The following is a 25127-nucleotide window of genomic DNA, read 5'->3' as shown; positions in this document are numbered from 1 at the left end:
GGGGGGGGGGGGGGGGGGGGGGGGGGGGGGGGAGAAACAACAATGCAGACAACTATGTATTAAGGGGGACTAGGAAAGGTTCTGGAAGATGGTGAGATTTCTGCTTAGATTTGAAGGAAGCCAGGGAAGCTAGGAATTACAATGGAGAACATCCCAAACATGGGGAACAGCCAGGTTTGGAAATGCCTAGAATTGGGAAGCTTAGAGGCCAGTGTCACTGGATAGTAGAGTATGCAAATGGGAGTGAAGTGTAAGAAGACTGGAAAGGTGGGGAAGGGGGCAGGTTCTAAAGGGCTTTGAATGCCAAATAGGGGCTTTTCTATTGGTCCTAGAGGTGATAGGGAGCCACTGGAATTTACTGAATAGGAGGATGACAGTATTAGACTGCTCTAGGAAGATGACAGCTGAGAGGAGGATGGACTGATGGGGAGAGACTTGAGGCAGGCAGACCAACCAGCACTCTGCTACAATAGCCAAGGGTGAGGTGGGGAGGGCCTGCTGGTGCAGGCTGTGGAGAGCTAGGGTCAGAGGTGTACGCCAGGCATGTTATGAAGGTAGAATTGACAGGGCTTGGTAATGGCATGATATGGCAGGCGAGAGACAGTGAGGAGTCCAGTATGACATTTAGATCTAGAGGCCGAGTGACTGAAGGATGGAGATGCCCTTGATAGTAATAAGGACATTCAGGAGAGAGGAGGGTTTGGGGACTAAATATAATGAGTTCAGTTTTGGACATGTTGAGTTGAAGATGTCTATGGGACATCCAGTTTCAGATTTCCAATAGGCAGATGGACATAGGTATTATCCCCAATCTGCAGATGAAGAAACTGAGTTTAGAGAGATTAAGGTACTTTCCCAAGGTCACCTCGCTAGTAATACTAAAACCCAGCTCTTACCTTAAGGATACACAAGGGAGTCCAACTTTGAAGGAGTCTACTCTACAGAGGCAGAGATAACCTTAACTGATCATAGAGCATGTAACAATAGTAGTTATCATTTATGTAGTGCTTTAAATGCATTATTTTCATTTGATCCTAAAATTACCCTGTAAGGGCAGTATAGAAATAATAAGAGTATTATAGAAAATCATACAAGGGTAATATAGAAAACTTTGTTTAAGTAAAATTATCTACTTGGGCTTGATCCACTTTGGAGTTTTAATTAGTTCATCTTGGTTTCTGATTGACAGCTAGATTAGCATCACGTCCTAGATTGATAGTGACATGAGAAGTGAGGGAACAAGGTAGATAGATTAGATGTATAGATAAATTAGATGAGAAGATGGATTGATGCATGGATGGATGGAAAAAGCATTTGTCTGCCTAGAAGCAGCTAGGTGGCACAGTGAACAGAACACTGGGCTTGGAGTCAGAAAGACCTGAGTTCAAAAGAAGCTTCAGACACCAGCTGTGTGACCTTGGGCAAGTCATTTAATCTTTATCTTCCTCAATTTGTTCAACAGCAAAATGCAGATAATAATAGCGCTTATGAAATGAGATAATATTTGTAAAGCACTTAACAGTTCCTGTCACATACAGGGCTCTTAATAAATAATTGTTTCCTTCCTTAAGTGATAGCTATGTGGCAGGGCTAAGAGCTGGGGACACAAATATAATTTAGAAACACAGTCCCTTCCCTCAATGAATTTACATTCTGAAGAATACTGGAAGGGTTTGGCAGTGGGCAGAAAGTAAAATGACATGGAGATTGAAGTAGTGTGGAGGCCTGGATGGGTGGGTGAGGGGGACAAGATAAGATAAAAGTCACCTATTAGAGCCAGGCACCCCAGGAGGCAGAGTTCAGGGTCAGGATGGGAGGGAGAGGAGGAAGATGTCCAGAGTGCAGGGAGTATGGATGTGTAGATAGCTGGGAAGTGGCACGAAGACCTGGTTCTGGGCAAAATGAGACAGAAACTCACCTATCAGAGGCCAGTATGCTAGGTGAGGAGAGAGCTCTGAATAATAAATGAAAACAAACGAAAGAAAGCTTTTAAATACATAGAAAAAGCAATTATTGTGCAGGCTAAGCATTGTACTAATTTCTGGGGTTATAAACAACAAAATAACAAAAACCAAAGCCAGCCTCTGCCCTCAAAGAGTCTACATATTAAGGGGAGAGACCACCCACATAGTGGTGGCTTTGGAGAGGCACTTCAGCCTGGAAAGTTACAATGGTGATAAGTGTGGGGGAGGGGAGGATCACAGAGGAGCAGATTGACGTACAACATCCAAATGTTCAGTTGTTTCAGTCGTGTCCTCCTAACCCCATTTGGAGTTTTCTTGGCAGAGATACTGAAGTGGTTTTTGATTTTCTTCTCCGGCTCATTTTACAGATGAGTCAACTGAGGCAAACAGGGTTAAATGACTTGCCCAGGGTCACACAGCTAGTAAGTGTCCTGAGCCAGATTTAAATTCAGGAAGAGTCTCCTTGACTCCAGGATAGGAGCTATATTCACTGTGCCACCTGGCTGCCCATAGTCCAAGAATTATAGCAGAGCAATTTAGATTGTGACTCATTGTTCCAGAAATGGAGGTGGAGGGGAAGAGATAAGAATGTGGAAAATGGTGAGGCTTAGGAGAAAATGGCCAGGGAGCTGGTAGTGAAGCAAGTCTGGGGCTTTCTTGAAAATAACAGTTACAAGTTAGGAAATGGGGGCTCTGGGGAGCAGGCTCCGGCGCAGAAGTTCCTCTAAGCAAAGGTGTTGGCAGCAAAGTGATTGTCATTTGGTGATAGTGAAGCTGTGAAGGAGGTGTTGGAAGAGGAGGGAATGAAGATCAAGTCCTGGGCTGAGGATCTGGACTTGGAAAGTGACAAGCTGCATATCTAAATAGTCAGAGTATGTGTATGCTCTGTGTGTGTGTGTGTGTGTGTGTGTGTGTGTGTCTGAGCGAGTGTGTGTGCTGAGTGTTTGTGGACAAGGGACCTTTTCTTTTCTGGGGCCAGGGAGACAGATATGCTGAGCTACTAAGCCCCTTGTTGAAGTGGGTCCTTTCCTGGCTGTGAACTAACACATTTGTGAAAAAGGAGGGGCTAGAGAGATTGGGAAGCAAAGGCGGGAATCTGAAAAGAACTCTGAAGAAAGGGTTGGGAAGGAAAACGTAGTTGCTGTCAGCTCTTTGGAGAGAGAGGTATGTTGGGTGGAAGAGCTAGTTCCAGGATTTTGTTTGGGGTGTGTTTGTTTTTTTTCCCCTGGAGAGTGGGGTGAGAAGAGGAAAGGGAGGACAAATTTTTGGAAATATGGACTAGACATTTAGAATTAAATTGCTAAAAGGTTAAAAGAGTGCTAAAAGGGACCTTAAAGCAATATCACAACTGAGAGAGACCTTAGAACACAAAAATGCCTGAGCTGAGAAGTGGCCCCAAGAATCCAGTTTGGCAGAGCTGGGAAGGGATTTTAGGACATGGGATATCCAGATGAAAAAGTCGCAGAATCTGATCTCTTCGTTGTATAGAAAAGGGAATTGTAACTCAGAGGTGTTATTTTTGTTTGTGGTTGGGAAAATCCCAGTTTCTCTGGATCTTCCCTCTGCTGGTCAGGGGGAACAGGCATGAACGTAAAGAAATGGCTGAGGGACTTTGTTTGGAAATGAGATTTCTGGAAGTAGGGCTAGGAGATGCATCTTGAACAAAGGATTACCCAGGGAGCCATTACCCTGGGTAATGAACAATGCAAACCGAGGGTTCTTAACCGGAGGTCCCTGATTTTATTTATTTATTTATGTTAAATTTTTATTTAGTATTTTATCTTTCCCGAGTTACATGGAAAAACTAGCTGAATTTATTTTTTAAAAATATGTTAATAACTATTTCAAAAGAATTTGTTTCCTTTATAATCTATGTATTTTATTTTATGCATTTAAAAACATTACTATGAGGAAGTTTCCATAGGCTTCACCAGATTGCCAAAAGAGTCCATGACACACAAAAAAATTAAGACCCTCTGGTAGGAGGAGTGAAATGTGGAGCTGAGAGAAGCGACTGGGTTAAGTAGGATGGTGAAAGAAAATGACAGCTAATAAGTAGAGAGAACCATGCACCCAATACTTCTCCACAGCTGTTTCTAGCTAACACCTAGTTCTAACAGCTGCTTAATGGGGACTCATTCCGTGTAAAAGAACTAGCTGTTGGTTTCTTTTATTTATTTGTTCTCTGCTCTTTTTTTTTTTTTTTGCTCTTACTCTCCTCCGTCCGATCCTCTGTTTCCAGTCAGGTTAGGTCAGGTCCGAGCCTTGCCTTTCAGGGAGTAGATGAGCTCCATAGCCCTAAAGATCCTGTCCTCCCCGCACGTTGTTCCCAGAGCTAAGGGAGCCCAAATAAGGAGGAGGTCCTGCTTTGAGGAAGGAGCAAAAACGGAGACATCGCCTCCTTTGGGAATTTGGAGCCAACTCCAGAAATCAGTTAGTGAAGAGAAAGCCCCTGCTGAGGGAGAACATTGGGTGCGGGACTGTCACTAAGCCAGTGGTGTCCCGGTTTCAGCTTCATGGCCGGACCTCAGCTCTCGCTTCGAGTGGCCACCCTCCTGACGGGGCTACTGGAATGTATCGCCTTTTCTGGGCTGATCTTTGGCTGGACCTCGCTGGTGTTCGTTCTCAAAAGTGATCACTACTTTGAGGATCTGTGTGAGCAGATGAATGCCACGAGGCATTCAGGTAGGAGCAGTCTCTGATATGGGGGTCGGGGTCCATACGGATCAGTGGGAATGTCTCAGATGAAGGATGTTTTATGGGGAAGATCTTGGTGCAGGGGGTTGGGAACCTTAGGCGAGTAGTATAGAGGGTGGGAAGAAGTGTGACCTTCTATCTCATGGTTCTCCAATTTGATAGGTCCACGATTCTCCTGGGAGAGAAAGCAGTGCTCTGATAGAGTAGAATTCCCTTGAAGTCAGGGAATGTTTTGTTTTTGTAAGTACAGGGCTTGGCACAAATAAAATGTTTAGTAAACACTTGTTAACGAATTGATTCAAATGCCAGCTTTGGTGGAGACCTTTCCTTAAAAACAGGACGCGTACTCCATTTGGCTCTAGACGATAGCTTTGTAATTTTGGAACCAATCACTTGACCTCTCTGTGGAGAGAGGGCTTCTGTTGCATGGGAAAAATGATACTTCCTCCTCATTACTGTGGGAAGCTCTAATGAAGATAGTCTCAGGAAATGTGAAATACAAATGAAGCAGGAAGTAATATTTCTAAAGCTCCCTGTTTCCTGAACCTCCTTCCAGTCTAGTTTTAAGGTGATACTAAGAGTCTAGTTCTGGGAAGTTCTCATCCATTTTTGTTGGGGGATCAGGTCTGTGCAGGTGGCAATGGGTGCAGAGGCAAACTTTTTTTTTTTTGCTAAATGCAAAGAGAAAATTTTCTTGAATTTTAGTATTTTATTTTTTCCAGGGACAGGTAAAAACCATTTTTAGCTTTTTTTTTTTTTTTCAATTTTGAGTTCCAAATTCTCACACCTTCTTTCCCCCCTCCCTTTGTTGAAAGGCAGGTAAATTGATAAAGGTTATACATAAGCAGTCATGCAAAACATATTTCCATATTAGTTATGTTGTGAAAGAAACACAAACAAAAAAAACCCCAAGAAAAATAAAGTAAAAAAAAAACCCATAGCAACAATATGCTTTGATCTGCATTCAGATTCTATTAGTTCTTTCTCTGGAGGTGGCTAGCATTTTTCATCACAGGTCCTTCAGAATTGCCTTAGATCTTTTTTTTTAAACATTTTTTCCTATTACATGTAAAAACAATTTTTAACTTCTTTTTCTTTTTTGCAATTTTGAGTTTCAAATTCTCTCCCACTCTCCAGGATAAACTTTTCTAACAACCACACTGAAGTGAGACAAGCTGCCTTAGAAGGCAGTGAGCTGTCCCAAAAGAGATAGCTGCTATGCAGTAGGAAAAGTGCTAAATGGAGTTGGAGAACCTGGATTTGAATCCTGGCTTTAATTATTGTTTGTGTGACCTGGGGAAAGTTACTTAAATTCTCTGGGCCTCAGTTTCCCCATCTGTAAAATGAGGATAATAGCATCTACCTTTTGGGATGGTTGTCGAGGCTTCATTGAGATTGATGTAAACAAAGCGCTTTGCAGAACTTAAAATGATAAAGAAATGTTGACTGTCATCCTACCGCCCAGCACTTCGCAAAACTTAAGATGCTATATAAATGCTACGGTGATAGTATTGTCTACAAGTGAAAATGGGGAAAGGAGATGGTGGAGAAGGGATTTCTATTCTTGTGTGGATCATATGAGATAATCCCCAAGGTCCTTTCTAATTCTCAGAATTGGAGTTGGAGAAGAGGGAGATGTAATACTTTAGCATGGATCTGAGAGGAAGGTGTATCTAAGAATCAAGACAAGTTTTGACTCTTTAGATATTGGGGTGGAGGGAGGGAGGGAGCGAGCACACTTGAGATAGCTATGGACAAGGGTAGATGGAACAAAGCTGTCTGGGAGCATCCTGTCAACTTAACTATTGCTACTCCCTAAGGGCAAAGCTCATTCTTTCCCTTACTTGCTAAGGGATACCAATGTTTTTGGTGACCTCTAAATTTTGCTACTCTGGAGAAGCATTCAAGTCACCCTGCCTAGTTACAACTCTGTATATAGTAGCACCTGCTTTAAGTGACATGTGACTGACTATTCCTATTCTCTCTTTTCTAGAATGCAGCACTCAGGATTCAAAATTATCCCTCATCTTTACCCTGGCTTCCTTCTCAAACAACTTCATGACATTCCCCTTGGGCTACATCTTTGACCGCCTTGGAACCACAGTGGCCCGTCTCATTGCTATGTGAGTTCCTGGGGCCCAGGAATTGGCTAGAGAGCTACCATATACGGCAGGAGATCTAGGCAAGAGAGGTTTGAGGAGCTGATAGCTACATAGCACTTTCTCCTTATTGCCGAATTGTAACCCTCAAAGCCTTATGCAAATTGATATCTAGAAAAGGAAAGAGATTTGCCTAGAGTTGCTTAGTTATGAGTGGTCGAGCTAGGTTTCAGACTAGTGTTTCCTGATGTTAAAGCCAGTTTTTTTCTGCTGTAACTTCAAAATCTATCCCTAACTTTTCATACAATAGAGAATACTGTCTTTGTCTCTGTCTCAAAAACAAAACAAAACAAAACAAACAAATACCAAAGCCCAAGACAAACCAACTCTCAAACTAAACATAGTTTTGTCCCAGGGACATTGTTCCCACCCCCAAATGGGACTCCCCCCCCCCCCCCTTTTTTTTTATAAATCAGTTTCTTTCCTTTTTTTTTGGTGAGGCACTCAGGGTTAAGTGACTTGCCTAAGGTCACACAGCTACTGTCAAGTGTCTGAGGCTGGATTTGAACTCAGGTCCTCCTGATTCCAAGGCCGGAGCTCTATCCTTGCACCACCTAGCTGCCCTGGGACTTCCCCTTTTGACGAATACAGTTAAAGCAAAACAAACCAGCCAGTGTTCATTTCTGAAAGTGTATGACCTGTACCTATAGCCCAATATCTCTTTCCCCAGAGGATTCACCAACAGTCCTCTGAAGTCTTAGCTAATCACTGCGTTGAACAGAATTCTGGAGTCTTCCTTTATATTGTGGTCATGGTGTAAATTGTCTTTCAGATTTTGGTTACTATGCTCTCCATCAGTCCATACAATTCCTTTCAAGTTTCTCCAAATTCTTCAGATTTGTCATTTCTTATATAACATTATAATACATTCCACTAATTAATCTACTGTGATTTGTTACACTGTGTCCCAGTCTCTACCTTTGCTCTACCTACATCTGCCATCAAGACAACCAGAATAACCCCATCTGCCTCCTTCCTGGAGGGGCTTATTAGGGTGTGTCTGGTCTTGTTATAGGGAGGTGAGAAATGTACTTTGTAGTAATAAGAGCTCACATTTCTCCATTGACTTAAAGCTTACAATAGCCTTTCCTCCCAAGAACTGGTGAGGCAGACAGTAAAACTAATACTGCCTAGATGAGAACCCAGTCACAGAAGTTCAATGACCCAACCAGAGTCACTTAACTCATACATCTCATTACTGTGCCTCCAGCCTAGATTTCTTGGGTCAAAGATCAGGGCTCCTTCCACTGAACCCCACTACCTAGAAACATCCTGACTGATCTTCCAACTACTTGTTAGGTTTGTTTGTTTGTTTGTTTGTTTTTTGCTTTGTTTTTAGTGTGAAAGGAACCCCCCTTTCTGTCCATTCATGGTATATTCTATTCCCAAGATTGTAAACTACTTAGGGCTCTCTGGAGAGACAGGCCAGGCCTCTTGATCCACATTCTCTTCCCTCCCATTCTCTTTAATCACCTCATTTTAAATTTCCCTTATTTCCACCTGATTGCCCCAAGTCCTTTTTGTGGCCTGACTCTTTAAACCTTTTTTCCTTTTCTCCCTCTCTCCCCTCAGGCTAGCTGCTTTCTCAGTACCTAGGTCTTCTACAGCCTTGGAACTGCAGAGAAAATCTCTCTTGCCCATCTCCTGAACAACGAAAAGAAAATTAAAACAAACAAACAAACAACCAACCCAAAATAATAAAAAAGTGGGCCCCAAGCAGGGAATATACAGTCACTTCATTCTTTCACTGTGGGGCTGGAATGTTCTCTTTTGACAAGTCCCTTCTCCTATTCTGTATTTCAGATTTCTCTATGCGGGGGCCACGCTTCTTGTAGCTGTCTCCTCTGCAGGTGAGTGCCAACGAAATAGAAGGGAGCAGGATGCTTGGCATGGGACCAAAGGAATAAGCCTTTTTAAGCACCTACTGTGTGCCAGGCACTGTGCTAAGTTCTTTACAAATATTGTCTCATTTGATCCTCACAACACTGAGATATAGATGTAGATGCTATTAGTATTCCCTTTTTACAGTTGTGGAAGGCAGCTAGGTGGTGCAGTGGATAAAGCACCAGCTCTGGAGTCAGGAGGACCTGAGTTCAAATTCGGCCCCAGGCACTTAACACTTACTAGCTGTGTGACCTTGGGCAAGTCACTTAACCCCATTGCCTAGCCAAAAAACAAAAAAACATACAGTTGTGGAAACTGAGGTAGACAGTGATTAAGTGACTTGCCCAAGGTCTCAAAGCTAGTAAGTGTCTGAGCCTGTGTTCTTGCAGACTCCAGGCCCAGTGCTCTCTACTGTTCCACCTACCTGCCTCTAGTAAGCAGAAGTATCTTCATTCTTTTTACCCCTCTTCAGCTTGGTTTCTTCGAAATATCTCAACAACTGTAGGGAGCCCCACCTTTGTTAAGTGGAGGACTGTCAGCTGGGCAGAATGCCTGGGAGTAGTTAGCCTGGGGTGGATATGGAAAAGTCACCCTTAGCCTTCCAGGCAGGGAGAGGAGCAGATTGTTGTTGATTGTTGTTGGAGAGACAAGTGTGCAAGACTAGCTAATTGTGGAATTACGGGGCAAGGACTAAAAGTCCTATAAGAGGTCAAGGAAAAGAAGTAGTGAAGTGGGTTTCCTGGAGGTGCAGCAGCATAGGGTAGGCTTGAAGACTGGAGAAGTTCTAGATCTAAGGTCTATTTGAATCTGGGCCTGTGGGTTTGATGTCCCCTCAGGTAAGGGAGAGGGGAGCAGAAATGAACTGAGTTTAAAGCTCCTGTGACCTCTGTCTGTTCTTTCCAGGCACAGCACCGATGCTCTTTGCGGCCTTCCCAATGCTGGCTGTTGGAGGCATTTTGTTTCTGCTTACCAATTTGCAGGTGTGTCCTCACTCGGTTGCTCTTTTCCCTGAAAGTAAGGGGGGAGAAGGAAGGGACGAGGAAAAAGGAAGAAGAAGCAACTTTCCAAACTGAGCTCCCACAGCTGTGATGCACAGGGGCTAGAGTTATTCCTGCCTAGGCCTCTTGTCAGGAGCTATGTTCAAGGAACATATTTTGTGTACATGGGTACATATTAATAGCGTGTTGGTTATCCATCCTCCAGGTGGGGAACTTGTTTGACAAACATCGATCTACCATAATCACCCTCTACAATGGGGCATTTGACTCCTCCTCTGCCATCTTTCTCATCATTAAGGTATTTTTATTCCTCCCCTCTCCCCCCACTCTATCCTTGAAACACTTTCAGAGAGAGGCTGACCAGAGTGGCAGGCGTTTTCTTTCAAGGGCTTGGGGCATTTCCTCATTTTTTTTTTTTTGGCCATAGAATGGAGCTGTTGGGCATATTTGTCATTTTTGTAACCTCCCTTGTGATTCCCTTTTCTTTTTTCTCTTAGCCTCCTAATTGATTCCTGGATTCCATTCCCTCCCTTCTTTCATCCATCTTTTGATTTGACCATATCACCTCCCTACCCAAGAAACTTTCATGACTACCTATTACCTCTAGGATGAAATAAGACAAGAAGAAGTCCTTGGCCCTATAGCTAGTGTCTTGCCCATCTATCTTTCCAGGCACCTTGCACATTAATCCCCTACTCTCCCAGCCAAAATGACCTGTTTGGGTCCTCATCTCCTTCCTCTGTGCCTTTGCACGGGGTGTATTAAGGCTTAGCTCATGGGCCTTCTTCTTTGGGAAGCCTTCCCTGCTCCTCTTAGTTCTTACCTTCCTCTTCCCCCAGTCTTGTATATATTTATTTGTATACCTGCTGTATGTCCCACCCCCACCCCATAGAATATAAGCTTCTTATGGGTAGGAATCATTTTTTTTCTCTATATCCCTAGAACTTGACATAATGCCCTGTACACACAGTAAGCACTTAATAAATACTGGATCGGATTCACAGATGAAATGAGCTCATTGAAGTTAATGTAGGTCCTGAAGCACTCAGACTGAGTGCATAGGTCGGAAGTCATGGAGGTTGACCAGGGGCAGAATACAAGGGACTATATGGTCATAGAGCTGGAAGAGACTTTAGAAGCCAGCTGCTTCAGCCTCTGTTTGACAGAAAAGGAAACTGAGGCCTGGGAAATCTAAGTGACTTGCTTTCAGATATGGAATTTGAACCCAGATTCAACCATTTGACTCAAGAGCTGGTGTTCTGTCTGCTATCCCATACTGAGATTTGACTCCACATGGCTGCTGTCATCTGAGTCATCAGATGTGTTGCCCTGACATCGCTGTGTGGTCCTCACAGATATGAGGAGGGCTCCTAGGAACTCCAAACAGACACACACCCAATCTAGTCCCATGGCGCTCCTGGACCTGAGAGGTCATAGGGCCGTCCTACATTCTTCTTACTTGAGGGAGACAACATTATATAGAAAGTGTGTGTGTGTGTGTGTGTGTGTGTGTGTGTGTGTGTGTAGGTTTATACATATACATACATATAGATGTATGTTGCTGTTTGATTGTCTTTAAGTCATGTCCAAGGCTTTGTGACCCCAATTGGGGTTTTCTTGGCAAAGATACTGGAGTGGTTAGCCACTTCCTTCTCTAGGTCCTTTTACAGATGAGGAACTAAGACAAATAGGATGAAGTGACTTGCCCAGGGTCACACAGCTAGAAAGTGCCTGAGGCTAGATTTGAACATCTACCTAGCTGCCCTTATATAAGTGTATGTATACATATATACACACACATATATATACACATACATTGGTGTGTGCATGTATATCTATCTAGCTGTATCTCAACATGAACACCAGGTCATTTGGGGAGGTAGGGCACTAGCATCTTGAAGGAATTGGGAAAGACTTCACGTAGAAGATGTTTGAGCTGGGTTTTGAAGGATGGTAGAGATTCCAAGAGACAGAGTGGAGGAGGAGAATATTTCAGGCATGTTTGTATGTGTTCAGTAGAGAGGGAAGGTGGTCAATGGGGATAGCTGTTGCAAATGCTCAGCAGCAGAACATGGAAATTTTGCCCATGAAGAACAGTAAAAAGCCTGGTTTGGCTGGACGTGGTTCTCTTATTTTCCCTCTCTTTTCACCTTTGCCCCTTGGCCTTTGTTAACAATGCTGACTGAGCTCTGTAGGTAAAGCTCTTAGGACTTAGTAACATGCTGACTTCTTCAGGACCAGAGCCAGCTCTCAGCCCAACCGAAGTCAAAGGATCATAGAGCTGAACGATATGTTAGAGACAATTGAGTTCAATCCTATTATTTGACAGATGAAGAAACTGAACCCAAGGGAGGTTAAGTGATTTGCCCAGGAGTCACCTAGCTAATATGTTTTTGAGGCAGTGCTTGAACTCTGTTCATCCCGACTCCAAGTGAAGCACCCACCCTTTTCAGAATTCTTACATACCTCTTTAAAATGATGCTCTAGCTTAAGGTGTGACCATTTGCTTGCCCCCATAGTAGCAGAGTCAAGGAAGTAAAATATAAAGAATTAGGATTGGGTAGGATGCCTAGAATCCAGTTTCAGTTTTCCCATTAATTACCTAGTTATATGATCTTGGATAAATCATCTCACTTCTCTAGTCTCAATTGCCTCATTGGTGAATTGAAGGGATGGAACTGAAATGATTTCCAAGGTCCCTTCCAACATTAACATTCTGTGTTCTATGATCCCTTCCTGTTCTGACATTTTATTTTTCCAAGAGTTCTTTCAGTTCTTAATAGTCTGTCCCAAGGTCTCTTTCATCTTACAAACTGTGTGGTGTTTTTTTTTTTTTTTTGGTTAGGCAATGGGGTTAAGTGACTTGCCCAGGGTCACACAGCTAGTAAGTGTTATGTGCCTGAGGCTAGATTTGAACTCAGGTCCTCCTGAATCCAGGGCTGGTGCTCGATCCACTGTGCCACCTAGTGGCCCCAAACTGTGTGGTCTTGGGAACATCATTTAACCTTTTTGGCCTCAGTTTCCTTATCTGTAAAATGAGAGGGTTGGACTAGATGGGTGCCCTTCAGCTTCAGGTCTCTGAATCTATTCCATTCTAAGATTCCTTTCACCCAGTGATCTAATTATAAGAGACTCTTAAAGTCTCTCTTTTAAAGCCCAGAGAGAGATAAAACTAATGGTAGAATTTCAGGCACCATGCCAGATTTGTGTGTGTGTGTGTGTGTGTGTGTGTGTGAGTGTAAGGTAAGGAAGAGATTTTTGGGTTCCAAAGGCTCTACCAAGACCTTTCCCACAATCCTGAGGAGATGGATATTAGATCATGAAGCTGGCTCTGGCTCATATAGCGGATGTCCTCAATGTAGCCATCCCCAAGACACCAGGTTGAATGAGCCTCTGTGTTAAAGTCCTACAGCTTTGTTGACCTACTACTCTTCTTTCTGTAGCTTCTCTATGAGCGGGGCCTGACACTCCAAATCTCCTTCTTCATCCTCTGCGCCTTTAGCATCTGGCATCTCATCCGTACTTTCTTCCTCATGCCCAGGGGGCACATACCCTTTCCATTGCCACCCAACTACAGCTATGGGTAAGGTCTAGCCTTTCCTTTAGGTAGAGTCACCTCTGATGGGGGATAGGACAGAGGTTGAGGCCAACATTATTACCCCAGGGCACTGAGACCAGGTGGGGGCAGGTGGTGGAGGGGTGGGGGATGGGGAATGAGAAACAAAGCTATCTCACATTACAGTATGTTATCCTGGCCAGAATCCTACACCCTGCCCCCCCCCAACCAAGAACACAAGATTTCTTTTGCGGTTGCCTATGAGCTTCCCCAGCCCCAGTGGAATGTTATCTACTTCAAGGCAGGGACTATTTTTGTGTTCCTACCCCCAGTGTCCAGTAGAGTACCTGGCACATTTGTGGGTGTTTGAGACATGGTGTTGAAGAAAACTTGACTGTGTTCTGGGGGCTGGGTGGGGGCACCTGTTTCCTCAGCATTGGCTGTTCAAGGAGAGCTGAGAGATCCCAAGGAACAGAAGATGAAGAAGTCAAGAAGGAAAAGGTGGAATTAAGGCAGGAAGCCAATGGCCCCTCCCTAGCTGTTCAGCAAGGTAAGCCTCCAGTCCCTCTTTCTCTCATCTGCTTTCATTCATCTCTGCCTTTCCCTTCACCTGGTCATCCTCAGGGTCAATGCAGATTTCATTGCCCTTCTCTGGAAGTCCATCTGTCATTGAGACCCCTTTCTCTAGCCCCTCCAACACTACTTTTTAAATCTTTTTCATGTCATCTGTTTTTGCATGACTTTCATTTTCAGATCTCTCTCTCTCTCTCTCCTCCCCTCTATTCCTTAACAAAGACTGAAAGAAGGGAGCCATGGAGAGGCAACTCAGCAAAACTACTCAGTACATCAGCTGAGTCTGAGAGTATGAAGTGTTTCACGCTCATCGTTCCCTACTTCCACAAAGAAGGAAGTTGTCATCCAATGTCTATTGACACTAATGCAAAGTTGATAATCTCTGATTTCTCGCCCCCCAATCTAGTCTATATTTTTCTTCCTCTTGATCTTACTTATCTATTCAACAAATACTTACAATTAATAATTGCAGCGTAGTCTAGTAGAGAAGGTTGACCTTAAAGTAAGGAAGATGTAGGTTCAAATCCTGCATAACACATTATTATTATTATTAATTAACATTTATACTGTGTGTCAAAAAATCAGTAGTTTTAAGTTTTAATAGCTCAAAGCTGAGAGCTTTAAGATTCAGACTTTATAGGACTCCCTATATTATGTCTTGAGGTTTTCAAATTGCTTTTTATATACATATATGTATATAACACCTAATAGATATACATTTATTTATATTTATGTGTATATCATCTATGCTGACTAGCACCCTGTGAAATAGTTACTACCGGTCTTATTATTCCCATTTTACATGTGAGGCAATTGAGGCTTAAAAGATATGTGATTTGCCTTTGGTCATGTGGTCTATAAGGATCAGAGGCTAGATTTGAACCTGGATCCAGGACTCTTTATTGACTCCACCCTGCTACACAGGGAAATCTCTTAACCTCTCAGTGTCCCCAGGCAATTTTCTAAGGTTTTAAACATTATCAGATTAGGTGGCTAGTTGATTTTTAGGACAGAGAGCTTGACCTTGGGAAGACCTGGGTTTGAATCCTGCCTTAGACAGTATTAACTTTGTGCGTCTCAGTAGTAATAACAGCAAACTCAAGGTATCATGAAAGTCAAAGGAGATAATATATGGGAAGCATTTGGCAAACCTTAAAGCATTATGTCAATGTGAGCCACCTAGTATTGGACCCTTAAATGATAAAAGAGTTGCCTTCTGTCTGCCTTAGAGAGACTATCCACCCCAGGAGTTCTCCATGATGATAATTAGAGGTCTTGGAACAAACAAGTGAGAAACCATTTTTCTAGCACTTTTAGGCTAATATAATGCTTTTCTTACAACAATCCCATGAGGCAGGTGGTTGTCATATTTTTTTAAAACAATTTTAAAGATGAGGGAAATGGATTCAGAGAGGGTTAAAAGACTTCTCCGTGATCACCCAGCTTATTAAATGTTAGAGAAGAATCTGAAGCCAGGGCTCATGATTCCAAGTCAAATACTCTTGGAATACTCCATATAGCCTCTTTTGAACACTCATTATGGGAAGCCTCCTAAGCCACACCCCGGGGGCAGGCAAGATTAAGACAAAGTCTCCATACTTCAGAAGTTTAGGAGGATGAATGACAAATAAAAGACAGGATGTACTAAGTGCCATGATGTTGCTAGGTACAGCACAGAACACTGGCCCCAGAGTTAGGAAGATTCATCTTCCTGAGTTCAAATCCAGCCTCAGACACTTACTATGACCCTGGGCAAGTCATTCAATCCCATTTGCCTCAGTTTCCTCATCTGTAGAATGAGCTGGAGAAGGGAATGACAAACTACTCCAGTACCTTTGCCAAGAAAATTCCAAATGGAGTCACAAAGAGTCAGACAAGACAGAAAATAGCTCAACAACAACAACAACAACACTAAGTGCTGTGAGAGTAATAGCTGAAGGACTATGGGAATTCCAAAAGAGGCCACTTCTGGATGGGAGCGTCAGAGAAACTTGTGGAGGAGGTAGTATTTTTTAATGAAGAGATATTCAAACAGGGAAAGTTTTACAGGCAGAGGGAATCTTCAATAGGACCCCATTAGGAATCCCCCATTTGGTTTTGGAAGCCGTATTTTAGGATAGATATTGCCAAGGTGAAGCCTACTCATGGTAGAGTACTAGGACAGTGTGATGATAGGAAGATCAGGTGAAGAAACTAGGCATGTTTAATGTGGAGAGAGTGAGCTAGGAAAAGGCAGGGGGAATATAACGTCTGCTTCCAAATATTTGCAGGGCTGTCTTCTAAAAGACGAAGGAGGCTCATTCTGTTTGATCCCAGAGGGAAATATTAAGGACAATAAATAAGTGGAAGTTTCACAGAGACTGATTTAGACTCATTGTAATGAGAAACTTGGTAACAATTCCAGCTGCTCCAAAATGGTCTGGCATTGTCACTGTATGGAGTGACTGGCCCCGGGATTATGCGTCTTTAAGTGGCACCAAGATGGCCACGTGTAGAGAGGCTTGGGTTGAACTGTCTGGCCTCTGAGGTCCATCCCAACTCATAGGATTCATAATGGCGAGCAGTTTCTTGTCTATTCGGATGCAAAGGGTGAGCATAGGGTAAAGCAATGTGAGGAATGGCTGGGTGGTAGACAGAGGATCATAGACTGAGAGCTGGAAGGGGCCTTAGGGGCCATCTATTGTAACCCCCTCATTTATAACAGAGGAAACTGAGGCACAGAGAGGCTCAATGACTTATCCAGAGTCACACCAGCTAGTCAGAATCTGAGATAACATTGAACTCTGTTCTTCCTGACTCCAAGTTCAGCGGTCTATCTGCTATACCACACCATGCCCAATATAGCCTACCTGTGGATTATAGGTCATAGTAATAGCTAACATTTGCATACCATTTTAAGGTTTCTAAGGTTTTTTACCTAGGTTATCTCATTTGATTCTCACAGAAATCCTGTGAGGCAGGTGCTATTATTACCCTCATTTTACAGAGGAGGAAACCGAGGCACAGGATATTAAATGATTTGACCAAGGTCATACAACTAAAGTATCTGATGCAGGATTTGAACTCTAGTCTTCCTGAATACAAGTCTAGTGCTCTATTCACTGCCATACCTAGTTGCCTGTCATGACAGGTATTGCTATTGCTCAGTTGCTGGCCATAATCTCTCCAGATTTCCATCTTCTCTGTCCCTGTAGTCTTCCCTTCTCCTCCCCTCTCCCCGATCGTGTCAGGGTTCTTTTTTCCTCATCAGAGATGGCCAAGACTGACGAGAGTGATCCTCGCTCTTTCCGGTGCTGTGTGCTATCTTGGAGATTCTTTTGGCATCTGATCTGGTTGTCTTCGATGCAACTGTGGCACTACCTCTTCATTGGGACCCTCAACCCCATGCTGAACCATCTGGCTGATGGAAAACAACATCTAGGTACTTGCCTGGAGGGCAGATGAGGGGCTGTTGGGCCTAGTGTGTGTATGTGTGATGGAGAGAGCTCATTGGCCCAAATTCTGATGCCAGCAAGGGATGTGGAATCCAATGGAAATCCTGTTTCTTTAGCTCACTAAAGTTTCCAAACTGCTTTCCTTGACAAGGTCATGGGAAGTAGGCACTACAAGGATCATCCTCGATTTGATGATGAGAAAACAGGTCCATGGACTATAGGGTCATAGACTTAGAGTTGGAATAGATGGGAAGTCATTGAGCCCAACTCCCTCATTTTGTATAGATTGAGGGAATTTCATTGCTGAGAGGCTCACACAACTAGTGAGTGCCCGAAATGGGGTTTGAATCCAAGTTTTCTGACTCCTAAGGCCATTGCTTTATCTACTACACTGGGCTGCCTTTCAGTGAAGTTGAATGACTTGTTCGTGATCCCTTAGTGGCTGGAATTGGAAGCTGTGTCTCTTGGCACAACCAGCATCTTTCCATTATGTGAAGTTAGCCCTCTTGGGGCAGAATGTCATTACTAGAGATCTGCAAGGAACACTAGCCTATGAGGGAAGAGGGCCCTGGGTTTTTAGCCCTGCCTCTGTCACTGGCTCATTGGTCATTTTAGACAAGTCATTTACCTTCTCTGGGCCTATTTGCTTCCCCTGTACAGCATTGGAGTAGCTGACCTTATCATCACCATCAGCAATAGCAAACATTTATTAAATTTTTAAAAAGGACTGAGCCTTCCTCTCTCACCCAGACTGGAAATGCAGGGGGCTGTTCATGGGCCTAATCCCTCTCTCATCAGCATGGGAGCTTTGACCTACTCCATTTTGGACTTGGGCTAATTCTCTTCTTTGGGCAACCTGGTGGTTTCCCCCATCCCACCCCAACGGCTCACTACGTTGACTCCAAACTTAGTGTGTTTAGTATCCGATCAGTGTAACCTATTGTAGTTTAGAACTCCCAAGCTCAGGAGATCCTTTGTTTTCAACTTCCCTGCAAGCTGGGATTACAGGCATGTATCACCGTGCCTGGCTTTTGTTAAGCATTTATTAAGTGCTCACTATGTTCCAGACAACCGTGCTAAAGCACGGTGGATACCAAGAAAGGCCAAGAAAAAAATGAGTTTGGAGTGGTACAACAGGGACAGGTAGGGGTTGACTAGACATTCCTCTACTCAGATCTGATTCTTCCTTCTTTACCACCACCCTTTAACCATTACAGTCAGCACCTATACAAATGCCTTTGCCATCACTCAACTCTTTGGGGTTCTGTGTGCCCCCTGGAATGGATTCCTGTTGGATCGCCTTAAGAAAAAATACCAGCAAGAGGCAAGAAAAAAAGGTGAGACCTGTGTCTCTATCCAGGGCCCTGGAACCTGTTCTATAAGTTTGTTTCCTTCTGTCTACCTTTTTCTTTGTTTTGCCTCCTTTCCCTCCTTCCTAAGAGCCAAAATTAGTAATTTCAGTGTCTTTGACAAATTGTAATACACATTCAGTGGGACAGTAGGGTTGGGAAGAAAGAGACCTAAGAGATGGGTGACTTCTGATTTCAGGATACAAGGTTCCATGGGTGGAGAGGACCAAAATCTATGTCATGCTAGTGACAGAGTTAGCCCATGGGCAGGACACCATGATGCAGTAAATGGGAAAGAGAAGAGGCCAACCTGGGAGAAGAGATAGCCTGGGGAGTGGGGAAAGAAACTCACAATTTGGTTAGTTTCTTGATTTACTAGCTTCAAGAATGTTGTTTTACTTGCTGAAATGTACCACTGGCAGTACAAAGCCTGTTGCTCCTAACCTCTGCTCTCCCGATCTTACTCTTCCCCTCGAGGTTCCTCCCTACCCCACTTTTTCCCTTTCTCCTGGGCCCTTCCACCTTCCACCTTGCACCGCTGCCTCTATCTTTACTCTGACTTAAGCCAGGATCTCTTCCCGGACCAGGTTTTCCAGAGTCTATGGCAGACCTTCACTCTACCTTCCCATCCTTGGTTGTAACATCCCTGTTGTGCCTCAGCTTCTCCATCTGTGCCTCTATTCCCATTCTTAAACTCCAGTATTTCACCTTCATCCTTCAAGTTATCAGTCGGTCTTTCCTGTATGGAGGGAATGCTGCCTTCATCACACTGGCGTAAGTGGGGCTAAGGCAGGGAGGAGGGAAGTGTATATATGTGTGTGTGTTCTAGGGCAAAGGGGTAGATACCCGTTCTAGCCCCTATGAAATGGGGCCAAAGGATGGACAAGAGATAAAGAAGGAAGGTGGGAGTTAGATGATTAATGATTGGCTTTGGAGCTGGGTGAATGTTGACAATCACGGAGTAGTCACTAACAGTTTCAGTGTTAATTTTAGATAGAGATCTTCAGTGAAGTGCCCTAAGACTCTATGCTCACTTCTCTGCTGCTTGATGTTGCTTTTAATCACTTGAATAAGTCCATTGCTCGGCAAGCATTTATTAAGTACTTACTATGTATCAGGGTGTATAGGGTGCGCAGAGAGGACTAGAACCTCTAATGTGAGGGCTTGCTGAGCTCTTCAGGGCTGCTCACCTACCTTTGGTGTCACCCAGCTCTCACCTGTGACTCCAGGAAGACGTAGAATGCACAGCAGCCACACTCCACTAGAACTGTCTTGGCAGAGGGGCTAAACCAGGTGGATGGTAACCAATATGTCTCAAACCCACCGGTGAGTTAGGGTTATCTACCCCAAGCATGTGAAGACTTCCCCTGGGAGAATGGGTGGATGAGAATCATTTGTTCCAGTGGTCATGAAGCTGGCTCTGTGGAACACTTAGAGCTTGGGTAGACATCAAAGACGCCAAGCTCATCCGCTGCATCCGCTGAATCACCAGTAGTCTTGACTTTCGTTCTGCCACTGGACTTTGATGACTCTGGAGGAGAGAGTGAGGCTGATGATTTTGTGCAATTCTGCCTCACATCCAATCATCGCTTCATGACGTCACTGGTCCTCTTCCAAAAGGAAGGATGGACATCAACAACAATAGGTACTGGGCATGCACAAACAAGTGAAAACGAGCCTGCCTTCGGAGCGCTTGTGTCTTTATTGAGTTTGCAGGTGAATCAGGATTCAGGAAGAGCTTGGCAAGATAGAATGTTGGGCTGTGTCTGATAAGCTAAAACTTAGGGACATCAATTAGACCTGTGATTTTGTTGATATGGTGAGCTCCCATGCGAAGTGCTGCCAATGCAGGCTGGCACCTCTGCAGCTTAGTTCTAGAGAACTGGCTAGGGGTACTAAGAGGTTAAGTGAATTAATTGCTCAGGATAAAATAGTATATATATCATATGTAATATATACACGCACACATATATGTGTAAGTGTATGTGTGTATATAGACTTGAACCTGGATCTTCCTGGTTTCAAAGTCAGCTCTTTCTCCAGTATGCTTGTTACCCCACCAAGATGAAACAATAGAGGTCAATGAAAAGCTTTTCATTTGAGCTGAAAAAAAAAAACACTCGGGCTTTAAGGATAACTTGAAGGTAATTGTGCCTACAGAAGTTTTTCTGATGAAGATTTGAGGACTTAAGTGCACTTTAAGCTGGAGAAATGCTGGCTGGATATAGCCATCAAAAAAGGTACAACAAATCCCAGGGAGACATAAGGTCTAGGACCAGGAAGATGGCCATTGGATATTGATTCTGTTCTGGTTAAACATCTGGGGTTCAGGTCTTGGTACCACATTTTGGGACTGATGTTAGTCAGCCTGAGGGCAACACAGATGGTAAAGGGTCTTGAGGTCTTGCCATAGGACAATGGGTTGAAAGAACTAGGGGTGGTTAGCCTAAAGAAGAGAAGATTAGTTCTTAAAGTACTTCAAGTATCTATCTAAGTAAGTATTCTTAAAGTTTCTGTCACATGAAAGGAGACTCCATCCTGGTCTGCTTGGCCACAGAAGGTAGAACCAGGAGCAATGATTGAAGTTGCAAAGAGGTAAATTTGACTTGGAGATCAGGAAAAACTCGCTAAAAACAGAGCTGTTCCCCAAATAGAGCGGGCTGACTTTGGAGGTTGTGAGTTCTCTCTCCCCATTGGTTATCAAGCCAGAAGTGAGACACTTACTTGATAGGAATGATAGAGAGAAGAGATCCTATTCGGCTAAGGGATGGACTCTTTCTACTCTGAGTTTCTGAGGTGAGTTCTCTGGAGAGAAGCGTAGGAGGCTGGAGGTCACTGGAAATGGAAAGCTGGAGCTGAGAAGGTGGCGAGATGATAAGCTCTAGAGACAGAGGACAGGGGTCATGAGGTAGAAAGGAAAGGATGTTAGGGAGGCCAGACCTGGTATTTGATTCTGGCTGTACCATTCACTAAGTGATTTCCTTGGAGAAATCCCTTGACTTCTCTGACCTTCAGTTTCCTTCTAAAATGAAGATCATCCTGGCCTACTTACCTCATGGGGCTATAGGGAATTTCAGTCAATAGAATGGGTAATGCACTTTGTAGTGAGAAGATGTTGATAATACCACTAGCACCTTTTATTATTGAAGGCTAGTCTTCTTCAAGAAGGTTGGCTAATGGACATTTTTTCCCACTTCATCTTTTAAAAAATTCTTATAAGGGAAACCATTAACTTAAATTTTTTTTTTTTGGTGGACAGGCGTGGTAATTCAAAGACCCTATAGTCAAATATGGATAAGCTATATTGCACGTTGGTAGAGATGGCATCCACCCTGAGAAAATCACCCACCCTGGCATTGGAGCTACTTTAGTGGATCAGCAAGGGCACCCTGGCACCAGAGGACCAGAGTTCAAGTCCTGATTCAGTTACTCATTATCTTTGGCACACTGTCTCTCTGGGCCTCAGCTTTGGGTTTTTGTGTTGGTTTTTTTTTTTTGTAAAATTAGCAGATTGAACACGGCAATCTCAGAGGTCCCTTCCATTTCTAAAATCCCGGGATTCTGAGCCTAAAAGAAAAAAGATCGGGAGAACAGGGCAGTAAGGAACATAGGCAAAGCCTGAGTTACTGGGAAAGCCCTAGAGTGGGAGAGGCAGGATGATTCACTGGGCACATCCATGTTTTTCCACAGCTTTCCTTCCCAGCACTTTGGGAAGATCTATGGGACAGTCATGATGTTATCAGCACTGATCTCACTACTGCAGTTTCCCATCTTCATCTTCATCAAGGGGACACTCCAGGGGGACCCTACTTATGTAAGTAACATCCCTGTGACAACCCCTCCCTCACCTTACATGAGAAGGCCTGGCCCCTGGGGAAGAGGATGACCAATAAATGAGAGGAGGGGGAAGATGGGCGAAAAAAGGTGATTTTGTGCTTATCCTCTATAGTGTAAGGGGTTTTTCAGGAGCGCCCCATGAGGGACTGTGGCTGAGGGCCTCCTGGATTAGTAAAGGAAGTCAAAAAGGAGAGGTAGCTCCATGGAGCAGAATGCTTGCTGAGTTTAGACTCAGTACCTGGGTTTGAAAACTATTTTCACCCCTTATAACCTGTGTGATTTTGGGCAAGTCATTTAATCTCTCAGTGCCTCAGTTTCCTCTCTTGGAAAATGAGATGTTTAGACTCTATGACCTCTAAGGTCCCTTCCAGATTTATGTCTGTGTTCCCAGGACACAACAAGCCTGATAAACTCAACCTGGGGTAGGTGGGTGGGGAACTAGAAACTTTTAATTTAAGTCCGTCTTACAAACAAAATAGGATCCATCTGGTAAAACCAGAAGACTTGCATTGAGCCAAACTCCCTAGCATGTGCTTTATCTGGAAATAGCCAAAGAATGAGAGGCAGAAAACCTAGATAAAGGCCCTATTTCTGCCATTCATTAGCTAATGGGATCGTGCCCATGATGCTGGAACCACTATGGTCCTCTGTTTCCTCATCTGTCCAATGAACAGAATTCTCTAACTAAGGGAGGTTTGCTTGCCTTCCTGGTCTCTCCTGAGGCTGAAATGAGATTATAGAATCCAAACTGTCAGCAGCCCTCAGAGGTCATCTGGCCCAAGCCTTTCCTTTTACAGGTGAGAGAAACTATCTGGGCCTCAGGTAAATAATTCCCTTAAGGTCACACAGGTCACAAAGGCCAAAGCCAGGATGTGCAGCCAGAGTTCCTTTCATTCTATGCTGCTTTCATTTCTCAAAAGTGCTTTGTAGAAGTTCACACGTCCCTGGAGGCTCATTTAGATGCCTCCCAAAGAGTGCTGGGCTTAGTAGGCTTCCCTGGGAGTCAGAAGATAACGTTGACATTTCATGTGTTAACAACCAGCTGTGTAACTTTGAGTGAGTTGCTTTCTCTCTGTACATGGGAAATGGAGGGGTCAGACTAGCTGGGATTGTGGAGGCTGGTTCAGGAGTCAGAGGGCTTGGATTTGAATCCCACCTCTCACGCTTAATACCTGTATGACCTTTGGTAAGTCAGTTCATCATCATGGGCATCAGTTTCCTCTCCTGTCCAGTAAGGAGGCTGGACTAAATGATCACGGTGGTCCTTTATAGCTCTATAAGCTTATGACCAGTTGCTATCCACATTCCCTTTTAGCCCTTAACATTTTGTAATGAGCAAGGTACCCAAAGTATGGAACAATAGATATGGGTCACCTACGACACAGCCATAACTAGAATCCCTACCACTTGGGGGTAGTAGCACACACTATATCAGAGGAAAGTAGCCCTCAGATTGATTTCAAAGATAAATTCAGTTTGGAGTAGGGAGATTTCAGGACGCAAGGTCCTATAGGGAAGGAAGAGAGACAGCCCGGCTCACACTGGGCTGGCTCTGAAAGAGGGATTAGGGTAAGGTCAGAGAAGAGAACTCACTTGGAATAAGGAGGAAATATGCCTCAGAGTTTCCTGTTTTAACTAATCAGATGCTTAGTTGTTCCTACCCGCTGGAGTACAGATGCTGTTAGCGCCCTACAAATCTTGGTGCACGTGGGAAAGCCCTTGTTACCTCGCCCTAGTGATTGGTTTGGCGGAGGTGGTCCTGCAATGGCCTTTATCATGCCCTCTCTTCTCTCACAGGTAAACATCACACTGATACTGTTCACTCTCCTGTCCTTCGTCCAGCCATTCCTCTTGTCTAGACAGTGGCGACGCCAGGACAAACATGTGTGATGTTCTATGCTTCTTTTATTCCCCTTTCTTCCAGCTCAGAGATTCATAGTAGTGCGATTTGCTATCTTTGCTACCCCTTCCTCTGCATGAATTACTACTGAGCCTTCTTACAAGTTGGTGAGGGAGGGGGTAAGGATGTACCTAGAAAGCATTTTCCCTAAGCTGAGGATATTATCTGCCACGGGACAGACAAGATCATGGATTATTTTTTTTAAAAAATGTTTTTGTACAAAAAATTAAAAAAAGTTGTGTGAACACCGGTGCCTGCAAACATGTCTGGGAAGCATTTCTTTATGTTTTAGGATGGTGGCTTGGGGCTGACAAAGATCTGCTCAACTTGAAGAATGGTCTGGTGGGTAGAATGTAGTTGTAGCAGCAAGAGGATCCATTGGTTATTGGGGAACTGGGTCACTCTAGCAGGTAGGGGCCCAAACTCCAAGGCTGAGTTCAAGGTCAAATGATTTGCAGCCTCAAGGACATACATGGCTTTTTAGGTCCTCGGGTTTGGCCTTTTGACTGAATCTCAGTTTTCCAGAACAAATCCTTTTATTAAGGGCATTTGTTCGGTGAAGTTTGGATTCAGCCAAAGGGCTGCACTTGAGGACCTAGCGGGCCACATGTGGCCTCGAGGCCGCAGATTCCCCACCCCTGAACTAGACTAAGCTAAGCTGAGCTTCATGAAGGGACTTTGTCTTAAACTTTGTTTCTCCCTTCAACATCAAGTCCAGTGAGCATGTCACTGAATTCCAGAAGCACCTACTATGTCTGAGGCCCCGAGCCAGGTTC

The 25127-nt window shown here is 43.9% G+C and overlaps 1 protein-coding gene across 1 annotated transcript; it reads left to right on the top strand.

The window, feature by feature from the left end:
* Window positions 1-4480: 4480 nt before the first annotated feature.
* Window positions 4481-24341, top strand: SLC43A3 (solute carrier family 43 member 3). The gene is made up of 12 exons (XM_027860344.1): window positions 4481-4649; window positions 6655-6784; window positions 8624-8670; window positions 9608-9684; window positions 9908-10000; window positions 13146-13282; window positions 13672-13808; window positions 17082-17252; window positions 18483-18602; window positions 19202-19388; window positions 22305-22428; window positions 24249-24341. Exons 1-12 carry the CDS (start codon window positions 4481-4483, stop codon window positions 24339-24341), a joined length of 1485 nt encoding a protein of 494 aa, XP_027716145.1.
* Window positions 24342-25127: the final 786 nt, after the last annotated feature.

The sequence above is a fragment of the Vombatus ursinus genome, unplaced genomic scaffold (genome assembly GCF_900497805.2).
Source record: "Vombatus ursinus unplaced genomic scaffold, bare-nosed wombat genome assembly UNPS02014177.1, whole genome shotgun sequence".
NCBI lineage: Eukaryota > Metazoa > Chordata > Mammalia > Diprotodontia > Vombatidae > Vombatus > Vombatus ursinus.
This window is presented reverse-complemented; position numbering and strand designations above follow the sequence as displayed.

What these genes read in the sequence shown, in the direction of transcription:
- SLC43A3 (XM_027860344.1), top strand. Translation starts at nt 4,481, where the DNA reads ATGGCCGGACCTCAGCTCTCGCTTCGAGTGGCCACCCTCCTGACGGGG. An exon ending in GTGGCCCGTCTCATTGCTAT is followed by an intron (nt 6,785 to 8,623) that starts GTGAGTTCCTGG and finishes TCTGTATTTCAG; the next exon opens with ATTTCTCTATGCGGGGGCCA. An exon ending in GCAAGAGGCAAGAAAAAAAG is followed by an intron (nt 18,603 to 19,201) that starts GTGAGACCTGTG and finishes TTCCCGGACCAG; the next exon opens with GTTTTCCAGAGTCTATGGCA.